At 39.4% G+C, this 12,435-nt stretch overlaps 1 protein-coding gene across 3 annotated transcripts in view; it reads left to right on the top strand.

The window, feature by feature from the left end:
• The window catches only part of GRK4 (G protein-coupled receptor kinase 4), a 136,352-nt gene extending 123,917 nt beyond the window's left edge, over positions 1 to 12,435 (top strand). For all 3 annotated transcript variants that reach the window (XM_072406515.1, XM_072406514.1, XM_072406513.1), the window contains 8 exons: positions 445 to 635; positions 992 to 1,029; positions 3,147 to 3,236; positions 4,687 to 4,895; positions 6,538 to 6,675; positions 7,112 to 7,249; positions 8,874 to 9,005; positions 10,443 to 12,435. In XM_072406515.1, coding sequence (XP_072262616.1) covers positions 445 to 635; positions 992 to 1,029; positions 3,147 to 3,236; positions 4,687 to 4,895; positions 6,538 to 6,675; positions 7,112 to 7,249; positions 8,874 to 9,005; positions 10,443 to 10,496 — 990 coding nt within the window. In that variant the 3' untranslated portion in view covers positions 10,497 to 12,435. The remainder of the gene's footprint in view (positions 1 to 444; positions 636 to 991; positions 1,030 to 3,146; positions 3,237 to 4,686; positions 4,896 to 6,537; positions 6,676 to 7,111; positions 7,250 to 8,873; positions 9,006 to 10,442) is intronic.

Here is a 12,435-nt window from a genome sequence, read left to right as displayed (position 1 = left end):
ACACTTCTATCCACCTAGTTCCTAAGGCTCTCGTCTAGAGACAGTCCACCAGTGCTGCTTTCTTATTGGAAAGTCCCTAAAGTCCTGCGGAATGTTTGAATTTAGGATTCTAAGTAATAGTAAAGTATAATATAGGATAAGATAATAAATGCTGGAAGCCTTGCTTAACTGCAATAAGGTCAACGTCTACACCATCTTGGCTGTTTTATCTGACTGTCCAGACCTGATGACTAGATGTATAGAAATACAAATATTTTGGAGTTAAGCATTATTTTGGAAATTGTTGTATAATTATAATTTGATTTTAATATTGATTATAATTTGTTGAATTGTGATTGTATTGTGATTCTTGCTTGTGAGGTCATTAGGATCATTTCTGCAATTCCTCAGAGTATTGTTATAGGATGATATTGTGATTTAATCATCATTGTTTTTGGTCTTTAGGTTAGTTTGGCCTACACCTATGAAACGAAGGACGCTCTTTGCTTAGTGTTAACTATTATGAATGGAGGAGACCTTAAGTTTCACATATACAACATGGGGAACCCAGGCTTTGATGAGCAGAGAGCTGTGTTCTATGCTGCAGAACTGTGCTGTGGACTGGAGGATCTACAGAGAGAAAGAATAGTTTACAGGTAAGAGAGAATTACCATGTGTATAGATAACATAGACATCCCAATATGAAATGGCTATTCGGCTATTTTTACTATTTGTTTCCTGTGGTTGGTGGCTTTTTTTTTATTAAGGAGACGGATTATACCAGAATTACTATTTCTTCCCTTTCTATTTTTTGGGTTACATAGCCAACACTGGACAAAAGTTGGCTTAGAATTTTGTCTTGGAAGGATTCTAGGAGCCCTCTATTACCCATTTATTACCCCTTTTTTATCCATATCAGTTTTACTTAACATAAGGTTGATGTCTCTTTTAGTGATTTGCTTTTACAGTGTTAACCTGTGTTTTTCCTAATTGTTTTCCTCTTCAATTATAGAGACCTAAAGCCAGAAAATATTCTGCTTGATGACCGTGGTAAGTTTACCTTTTAAGATATGTTTTTTTTTTTTTTTTTTTAAATAATAACTCCCAGAAGCCCCTATATACAATATTTTAAGGTACTACAAAAGAGGAAAGACTACAATTTAGAAAAAAAGATGAATATATTTAAATATAATATTAAAGTGGAACTAAAGTTCCACTTTTAAGGTTAAACGATCAGGCAGATCATTATTGTAAAAAGGGAGATGTCTCGTCTCTTCTGCAACAATTTCTCCCACCTTCCTGATCACCCCAGGTTTCTTGCAAAACAAATGTGTGTTTCCAGGTTACCTGGCATTCTTCTGCGCATGCCCAGAATAAATGAATGTGGCTGTGCCAGAGTTATGTCATCCTGTTATCCTGGACAATCATCTACTGTAAGAGAAGAAAGAACATGGGGCATGGTTGTATTAGTGACAGTTGAGTAACGCGGGGTAATTTTTGCTTTAAATGTGAACTAAATTTAAAGACAGCCTTGAAATGCATTCAACTTTTAACCCTTCATACATGTGCAGCAAACCACTTTATTACCTTTTGTTGGCAAGCTGGTGATCAGAAAAGCCTTCTCACTTTCCTTTGTTTAATGTAGGAAAGGTATATATTACACACCCACAGTGGTTCTGTTTCACAAACAGAAATTCTTTTGTATTATTGTCAGTCAAGGATTCCACAATATATAAATATGGTTGTTACCATACTTAGTGAATGCAAAGTAAATACAGTCCCAATTGCAATACTCATGAGGCAATATATACTAATATAATAATTAAAGTGAATCTGTGCACCGCTCCATAGACATTTAACAAATTTATAACGAGCAGTAAATGAGCTTTAAGCAAACCCTCACTGACCTCTATAGCTGCAATCAGTGAGAAGAAATGCATCCTCACACTTTACAGCAGAAACACTGAGGTCCCTCAAATCATTTCTGTAGCAGCTGAAGTCAAATATTTTCACTTTAAAATTTAAATGAAACCTAAAATTTTTAGGTGTAAAATGTCCTGTTGTAGAGACAGACAAGACAGTTTATGTGCATAAAATCTGCCGCTTGGCTAAAATCTGTCTGTGCATGGATAACTGTAACTATTCAAATTCTGGATTTCTCTTTTTGCTCTTGAAATGTTTTTGTACATTTAGTGAATTAAAAACTTTGCTCTAAAAAATAATGCAAACCACTTGCAGGAGAAATAGGCCTTTGTTAACCTTCCAAAAATACTGCTTGCCTGGCTATCATTGTGGTCCTTAAGCTTTATTCATTTCTTTCTTTATTCATACCAGAACTTTTGGGGGCTTATTTATTAAAGGTTAAACAGCATGTTCACCAGAAAATGGTGTTATGTTTATTTTATTAGTGTACTTTTTCTGTTTGACTCATTTATAAAAGTGGTGATTAGCTGAGAAGGAGGATCTTTACCTCCTACAGATTGCAACTTTCACTGTTTAAATAGTGAAAACTGCAGATTTATCAATGCCACTTCATGTTTCTCCAGTTAGTGTTTGCTACTGCATGATGCATACTAGATCCAGTGACTTAGAAACCTGAATAGTACAAATAAGGATGGCCATACACATAATATACCCAATAAATGAGATGCTGCAGATCTGAGCAACTCTTGAGACAATAGGTTTATATAGGAAGATCAGAAGCATTTCAGATTATCACACGAAAGGATATTGAGGCATTGCAGAATTTTTGTTTAACTGGATATTTCATTAGAACAAGAATAAAAAAGTTCCTACATGTATGTCAAGCTTTCCCATAGAGTGGTCCCTGCGGTACTTTAGTCATTTAGTGTATGTATTAAAGTCTGCTTGTTCTTGGTTGACCATCCACGACCAAGCCAATTGCTTTTTTTTAGCTATTGTGCATAAAACTAGTCTTAATACAGTTTGCTATACTAGGTATTGATAAACTAAATGGTATTGTTTTTTTTTTGGTACATACATTGCTTCTTCTTTTATTAAATGACCCTGTATGTGCAATAAAGCATAACATAAATATTTCCATCTACCTATATGTTGTAGGATATCTCTGTCTATCTCTCCAGCTGTAGAACCTTATATTTTGTTCCCTGTGGTTAGAATTCATCTTATGTCCTTTCATTGCACAGGACACATCAGGATCTCAGATCTTGGATTGGCAGTACAGATCCCTGAAGGAGAATCCATCCGTGGCAGAGTCGGCACCGTGGGTTATATGGGTAAAGCCTATTTGTGAATAATATTACTTCCTCCTTTTTATACGAGCATGAGTTTTGCTGTTTGATTATAACAGTTTAAGTTTCTAAAGGTCTCTTTATGTCTAGTAGGCAGTAAGCTACCAATACACCTTTGTCATTATGGAAGTCATGTTGATCCAATGGTGGACAAAGCAACCTCGGGTATAGAATGCAATGAGATAGGGGGCAGTTCTGTCATCAATAAAATACATGTGTGGTTAGCACCTCTGCCCATATGGTTCCTCCACTCAATTATTGGTGCCAGCTGCATACTTTGAGCTGGCGCAATCACCCTTCTTTTCTCTGGCACACTGATATATGGCCAGTTGTGCCGAGCATGACCATTTTTCAGGGTACCAGATGAGATTGCTGAAGAAGTCACTTGCAGAAAAAGTTTAAAAAAAACTGGGACCAAGGAGGTCCTTTTTTGCAGAAGAGACAGCCTGGTGACTAGTCCTTTGTCCTCCCTGTGCTTTTTTTGTACGGCACAGTTTCCAGTGTTCAGTTCCTCTTTGAAATATGTGAACCATCCATGTAATTTAGATGAGCTATACTGGGATTTGTGCAATAGATTTTCATGCTCTTCTGCCCAGTAAAATAATAATGCTGAAAGACTTTTTCCTGTCAGTCACTTGTACTGATTAATAAGTAACTATTCAATTAGCTGGTGCAGGATGGTATTAGCAGACTGTCTGGGTGTTCAGCCCAATGATGAAATATGGATTTATATTTTAGGCGCACAATCATTTTTAATGTTGTAATGATAATGTGGATTCCCGTATCACTTCTGAGCCCACATTACATAAAATTAAACAATGGCATAAAGTTAAGTTATCTCTATTGTTCAGATATGGTATTTAAAAGATAATAAATGTCTTTCTCCATGTTTAACTAACAGAATTACTAATTTAACTAGACAAGAGTGTATTGCTTTTAGGAACTAAATTTTGTTGTTTCCTAGTTGCAATTTAAGTTGGAATAGTGTTCCTTGACCTTTTTATGCTGAGTGAACCCTTGAAATAACTTTGATTCTATGATTATCCACAGCCCACAGTATATTTGTGTGGTGCAAAAAATGCTTATTACATTGCTGGCCATTGGATAGAATGTCACCTTTAAAGACAGGAAAAAAGATCATTGCTTTCCCTTAATCTGTCCCAAAAGGCACAAATTGCTCAAGGAACCCCTTGCAATCTCGGGAGGAACCCTGGATGAGAAAAACGAATTGTAATTTCCTTGATTGATATGGACAACAGACACTTTCCTTATCTTGGTGGTTGGACATCTCTGCAATCCTGAGTTTAATACAATGATTTTGAATATTATGCTTTATTAATGCTTTAGTTCTGCTGTAAATTACTTAATCTTCGGCTGTTGATAATGTGGCGTTGTTAAAACAAATGCCTTATATGTGTAAATTTTCTATCTGCAGCACCAGAGGTCATCAATAATGAAAGTTACACTTTCAGCCCCGACTGGTGGGGGCTCGGCTGCCTTATTTATGAAATGATCCAGGGTCAGTCTCCATTTAGGAAAAGGAAAGAGAAGGTGAAGAGGGAAGAGGTAGACCGGCGAGTGAAGGAGGATGAGGAGGAATATTCTGAGAAGTTTTCAGAAGATGCCAAATCTATCTGTAGGATGGTAAGATGTGTGGGTGTATTGAATGTAGATACATTATTGTGTGAGTAACAGATTGTTCCTCCTGCACAGCCTTACCCTAAATCTGGCGTATAATTGTCCAAAGTTGGTTATTCAGCCAAGAAAGATTGTAAGACCTTCAGTCCTGAAAAACTCTTGGTGGGCATAGTTTTTATCATCTATACAGTGAGGCAAAGAAGTATTTGATCCCCTGCTGATTTTTGTATGTTTGCCCAAAGAAATGACCAGTCTGTAATTGTAATGGTAGGTTTATTGTAGCTGTGAGAGACAGAATAACAACAAAAGAACCCTCAAAAACCCAGTGCTCAAAAGTCAGAGCTTGATGTGCATTGTAATGCGTGAGTATTTGATCCCCTATCAACCAGTCTGGAGACTGGCTAGGCCACTCCTGGACCTTCATGTGCTTCTTCCTGAGCCACTCCTTTGTTCCCTTAGCCATGTGTTTTGGGTCATTGTCATGGTGGAATACCCATTCATGACCCATTTTCAATGCCCTGGCTGAGGGAAGGAGGTGCTCACCCAAGATTTGACGGTACATGGACCCGTCCATTGTCACTTCAATGCGGTGAAGGTGTCCTGTTTCCTTAGCAGAAAAACACCCCCAAATCATAATATGGGATGGTGTTTTTGGGGTCATAGGCAGCATTCCTCCTCCTCCAAACCCGGCGAGTTGAGTTGATGCCAAAGAGCTCAATTTTGGTCTCATTTGACCACAGCACTCCTCTGGATCATTCAAATGTTTATTGGCAAACTGCAGACGGGCCTGTACATGTGCTGTCTTGAGCAGGGGGACCTTGTGGGCTCTGCAAGATTTCAGGCCTTTACGGCACAGTGTGTTACCAATTGTTTTCTTGGTGACTATGGTCCCAGATCATTGACATATTCCCCCTGTGTAGTTCTGGGTAGCTTCGTCACCGTTCTCAGAAATATTGCAAGTTCACAAGGGGAGATCATGCATGGGGCCCCAGATTGAGGGAGATTGACAGTTATTTTGTGTTTCTTCCATTTGCGTGTTATCTTGCCAACTGTTGTCACCTTCCCACCAAGCTGCTTGGCGATAGTTTTGTAGCCCAGTCCAGCCTTGTGAAGATCTAAAATCTTGTCCCTGACATCCTTGGACAGCTCATTGGTCTTGGATATCCTGCTTCCTTCAGTTTCTTGCTGTCCTTGCTCCCTTAACATCCAGGACTACAATGTTCTCCCTTTGGGTGGTTATCATACAGCTTCTCCTCCTCATTGGGGACCCTCTCTTCATCTTTAATTCACTTGGGACTGTGGTCCCCCCTTACTGTTATTGTAGCCTATACAATATGTCCAAAAGGAATATATACTGGCAAGCAATCGCTGTACAACTGTGCTAAAACGTAAAGTCACCCCTGAGGAAGCCCAAGCCGGGCGAAACGCATCGGGTATCGACATACGTATGCGACAAGATTTATTACCATTATTGGGAATCACTGTGTTTAAATGGAAAAGACTGTAAGGCATGGGTGCCCATCTACATGAGCTTTATCCCAATACTCTTCATAGAAGCAGATTTATGTCAATATGTAAGCATAATGTTTATTTTAAGTGTTCTGACTTCATAAGTAATAAGCATATCTTGTGTCCATTCTCCACCTAGTTACTGACAAAAGACCCCAAGCAGAGGCTGGGCTGCAAGGGGGACGGAGCAGCAGGCGTAAAGCAACACCCGATATTCAGGAACATCAACTTTAAGCGTCTAGAAGCCAATATGCTGGATCCACCCTTTGTTCCGGATGTAAGTAATTCTGCTTGCAGGGAGGTGAAGTTGGATGGCTGGTACACTGTATGATCTTTGTTGCTCAATACACTTTGCAAAGTGTTCACATGTGAACAATTCTGTGCAGGTAAGTGTGATGCACTTTTTTGACAGTAGCAGTCCTTGCGGGGTCCTTATGATATGCTGCTGTTGCATTCCTCTTATCCACAAACCATTAAAGTATTTTTTTATTATTTATTTTTTGCATTTGGTTTGAGAATATTCTTTTCTTGTTGGTTTGCATGTCTTTGGAATATTAATCCATATTCTGCTTCCATTTAAATAGTGCAAAACTTTTCAAACTTTTTTTTTTTTTTTTAGCGGTAGGGACCCCCCAGGTCACCAGAACGGATGATTGTTCAGTTTAAACGGGCTGTGTGTTCAGCAATATTTATTATCTTTTTTTCTATTTTAGCCACGTGCTGTATATTGCAAAGATGTTTTGGACATTGAGCAGTTTTCCACAGTGAAAGGAGTGAATCTGGATACCACCGATGATGATTTCTACTCCAAATTTGTGACAGGCTGTGTCCCCATCCCCTGGCAGCAAGAGGTATTACAGTTATATTGGACTAATAATTTATGTAGAGCAACCTTGTTATGTTTTAAAAAACTAATATGGAAATAATGCTAAACTGCAGGTAAACATTTAAATCTGCATGGGCACTGCATGATGACATCTTTGCTTTTATATCAGGGGAACTCTTTTTAAAGAAAATAGACCTGGGCCATTGACTAACAATTCAGATTGGCCATGCATTTGGCCCTCATCTTAGATGATTATTTTCCCACTCATTGAGCTGCTTGGTTATTTTTTTCTTTGGCCACAGCTTGCTGGGTGTCCTATAAGATCATACTACCCCTCAGATTTGTGCTACCCTTGAAGTGGGCATGTGCAATGATATCAGAGGTCCGCTATCTGCTCTGGGCTACCAGTCATATTTGTGCTACCCATGATAGTGGGCACGAGCCAATGATGCCAACTATATTGGAACATACTACCTTCAATGTGTTGTGTCCTTCATATATCGTAACCTGTGTTGTACTGTCCTGAGGTATACAGAAGACCCCCCAAAATCCATTCCTATAAACCTTCAGAGATTCAAGATATGGGGTTACAAATTCAAAAACATAAAAACAAACAAGGGATCTCACTTAACTGGTGCTAATTTCAAATGTGAACCCCCGGGGGTCCTAAATTGAGCATACAAGTCAGGGAACCACCAGGGGCCCATATTTTTAAATTTGTGAACCCACATCTTTTATTTCTCAAAGACTCTAGAGGGCTAAAAAATGGGGTGCTAATAGGCATGAGGTCCCTCAGTATACCATGTCAATTTCATGTCCATACAACACACTGTTTAGGAGATTTGAGGAATGTACCACAGGCATTTGTTGGGTAGCATGATTTGAGAAGCAGACACAGCTCTCCTATTGTGCTACCCTTAATGTCATTGCACGTCCACTTCAAGGGCAGCACAAATCCAAGGGGTAGCGTGATCTGATATGACACTGGCATGTTGAACAGCTCACTTTGGAAAGTTATTAAAAGTTGTAGGTCTCCAATTAAATGAGAGCGGCTGAATGTTTAAATACCTTACATTGAAATATGGGATGTATCTCTAGAGGAAGGTCCTGATTTCATAGGTGATCCTGATTCCACTATATACACGTTTAGTAAGACCTTAATAGGAATGCTGTGTTCCATCTTGGAGACCTCATTAAAAAAAGTTAGTATAACGGAATGAGTCTACAGATGGGCTACTCACGACGGACATACACACATGATCGGGACAGTCAATACTGTTGTTTGCTGTAAGCTAGTATTAGAAAATCAGTGGGTGTAAGGAGACTGATATAATGCAAAGAGTAGGCTTAAGGCAATTTGGACATGTTCTGTAATGTTGGTGACGTTTTGCTACTCAACAAAATAAGTTCCTCAATTCTAATAAAGAAAAACAGCTACTTGCACGTAGTGAATTATCTCCAACTTTAAAGAACAAGAACAATGAATGTGATTTACTACTGCTAGCTATACCATGACCTGGATTAGTGAGAACTTTCATGGTCCGCAGAGGACCAGGTCTTCCCTTTTTTAGGGTTGACCATGACTTTAGTATCTGCATTCCACCTACTCAGTGATGTTTATTTTGAAGTCTTCTTCTCTCTCTTTACAGATGATTGAAACAGAGTGTTTTAAAGACATCAATATTTATGAGACGGATGGCTGCTTGTCGCCAGATCTGGATGTGAGCAAACCGAACATAAGACCAAAGAGAAGCTTCTTTCATCGATTGTTCAGAAGAGGGGTGAGAAATGTTCCAGTGATAGGCTATTTAAAGTTCTGAATTTACTGGAAACTCTTCCTCCTACAGTAGGCAGATCTACAGAATGATTTACCTATAAGTGTCATTGAACTTCCAGCTTATTACTAGGGCCAAGTTTATTCTTCCAAGTGCAGCAAATAATCAAAAATAATACTCGATCATCAGACATCATTGTGGACGTGTCAGTAAGCTTTTATTGGGGTTAAAAGTTCTTCTCTCTCCAATACAAATCAATAGGAAAGCAGAAGCAGCTTTAAGCAGCTTAGAAAAAGGTCAAATACCTGGCATTGAATTTGGCATGATCTCGGAAGCCTCCTAAATGCAAGCTAAGCTAAAAGCACCCTGCAGTTGCCTATCCACACATTTTAGTTGGAGTGGGAAAGGGTTAGAGCAGTGTTTCTCAATCGGGGTCCCATGAAACCCTTGGGTTCCTCCCTAGGTTGCTAAAGGTTCCTACAAAGGTTATTAGGGGTTCCTTAAACAGTGGGCAGTTTGTGACTCTCAGATCAGTTTAAGAGACACAGTGTAAGGTTGAAATTCTTCCCACTGGCCAGCATTGTAGAAAGGCATTCTTCCTACTGAGGATGCAGTAACTTTATTAGGGGTTCCTTAAAGACCAGTTGGGAAATGCTGGCTTAGAGAATCTGCTAGGCTGTTTATTTCCACAATGTAAGGTATGAGATTTCTATGTGGAAATAATTGGGACAATAGTTGACACATGTGAAAATGTTCCTAGTTGAAGGAATCAAACTTCCAATGATTTTGCTTTATCTGTGCTTTCATAAGGTGTTTTGTAAATGTTAGCTCAAAAGACAGGTTCACAATTTTAAAATAAATCCCCATGCCCCTTCCTTAGCATTCTCCATTCAGGGAAAACCCTTGAACCTTGGATAACTAAACTCGGCGGTCCTATAACTGTGGTCTGCAGACCACTGGTGGTCCGCGGCTCTGGCCGGTGCACCCCCCTGCGGGGTCAGGAGAAGGACCCCGCTGGGGAGGTGCACCGACCAGAGGCGTGGACCATGTCTCCCGTATGCATCGCAGGTTGTGTCTTTGAACACAACCCACCCACTCTCTCATTGCAGGCTCAGACCTGCAATGGGAGGGTGGGTGGGTTTTGGCATCAAGTTTAATGGCCCTTGATTTCCAAAAGGTTGGGGATCACTGACCCATGTGATAGTACTGAACCTAGAAATTGACTGCTCGGTCACTAAACACAGCTTTGTGGAAGGGCAGGGACATCATCACATGCTCCCCCCTACAACCCCTGATCATTGTCCTTTTATAATCTATCAATTGAATATTGATTGAGAATCCCCTAATCCCCCTAAATTTCCATGATCACCTTAAATGATTGCATGAAAACGTATGTAAAGTATGTAGAAAATCTTTGTCTTTTTTTTTTTTCTACTGTTGCAGGTCTGCTTTAAATCCTCTTACAGCGATGACGATGAAGAAGCATCCCGACCATGAACCACTGTCCAATAGCCAAAAAAATCAAACCTTAGAAGAGTTAAACTGCAAATATTTTATTGTATCTATGAACTGTAAAGGTGTATTATAAATTAAAACAAAGAATTCTGTATGCGTTTACAGATTTTGTACATTTCTACTTGAATTCTGTTAAGATGTATATTTTCACAAGTGTATTGTACAAAACCAATAAGGTCCTATTCGTACCACTCCAATGCATCTAGTGTGTCTGTGTGGGTGTGTGCATATGTATATTAATGATACATATCTTTCTAGTATAATATACCTACACACGCACACAGTGTTCATTTGAATGACTGAAAGTATTTAAAACCACATTCTGTGTTTAAGAATACCTACGGCATTTTAAAAGTACCTGTCACCCATACATAGTGGAGGAAGCCATCTTGCTGAATAAAAACCTGTGACTCCAGGCAGAGGTTTAATGTGACAGCCCAGAGGCTTTTCATCAATTTGTCTCACTTTCTCAGCCCTAATAGTTTTGACACCAAAAGACACCCAATCTCTAATATAATTGCCATTTCTGGTCACTTGATTACTAAGTAGGTGTATTACTAGAACAGGTGAATGGTAACTTGTGGGCTGTAGGCATATGAAGTCAGCAAAAGTCAGGCCCAGTAATAAAGTGAGATTTAATCAGAATGGGGCAAAAAAGTGACTTTTCTGGGTAATACAGGTGATAAAGAAACACACTCATACATATTTTTAGGAAGAATAGATAGATGTGCAACACTGATTGCACCCTGGGGGAAGTAGGAATAACATAGATTCACTATTTAGCCCAGTTGTCGCCAACCTTTTGGACTTCACAGACTCCGGACTGCAGATGCATGGGGAGCCCAGAGTGATGTCTTCCCCCTGAGTGATGCCATAATGCCAAAACCCACCCATTCTCAGACATACGTCCTGAGCCTGCGATCCATAGGGGAGACATGGTCTAGTGCGCCCCCCTAGCAGGGTCCTTCTCCTGACCCTGCTGGGAGGCGCACCGGCCAGAGCCACGTCCCACTGATTAGCGACCACTTATTTAGCCCATTCTAGAAGGGTTGACAAATGCTATGATGCAGAAAATGAGCTTAGTAGTGACCATTAGCTGGGTGGGTAGACTAGAGTGACTGTAGCTGATGGTCACCATGGGCTTTTTTTACCTTATTTTTTTTTTTTGGGCTAAATAGTGAATTCTATTTTCTTCCTACTTCCTCCTGGATGCAATAGGCTAAAGGATGGTACTGTGCAGCAAATGCATGCCAAACTTGTACAAGCTGGTACATTGGGAATTGTATTTTTAGTTATTATTCTGTACATAACTGTTAGGCATAGTTGTCACTAGTTGTTACTGAACTGATATTATAAAGTAATGTGAAACTTTTAGCAATGATTCACAAAGTGTTAGGTCCTAAAGGACCATAAACTGCAGCAACGCTCACTGCTTTCACTTTTACTTTAGAATAGTAATGCATTCTAAATTTAGAAGTGTTGCAAACAGAATAATCTGTCAAAATTAAGTGAATGCACAAGTTTAAATTTTTTGTAGAGTAGAGAGGAAACATTGTCGGCTCTCCACTGAACACCAGGGTGTGTTTTCCTCACTGCTGTCATTTTAACATCCATTCATAATACGTAAACCAAGGTGTGGAGCCGGAGATTCAATCTTTATGAAATTAGCTCTGCCCACACAATGGCTACCTCCGCTGTGTATAGATGACAGATGCACATTAAGTGTACCTGTCACATATAGTGCTAGAAAAGCTCGCAAACTTTATTTTTTATGACACAGAGAGGTATGCACAATAAAAGCGAGCAACCTTCCAAACACAAATCTCTGATGGAATTCAGCACCTCAAGGACTTGTCAATGCTGTTTGTATGGTTCTAAGCTATATTTGTGGATTAAAGGAAAACTTTCCATTTTTGTTTTA

The sequence above is a fragment of the Pyxicephalus adspersus genome, chromosome 3, assembly GCF_032062135.1.
Source record: "Pyxicephalus adspersus chromosome 3, UCB_Pads_2.0, whole genome shotgun sequence".
Classification (NCBI taxonomy): Eukaryota; Metazoa; Chordata; class Amphibia; order Anura; family Pyxicephalidae; genus Pyxicephalus; species Pyxicephalus adspersus.
The sequence above is the reverse complement of the archived record's forward strand: the minus strand, read 5'-3'. Positions and strand labels throughout refer to the sequence as shown.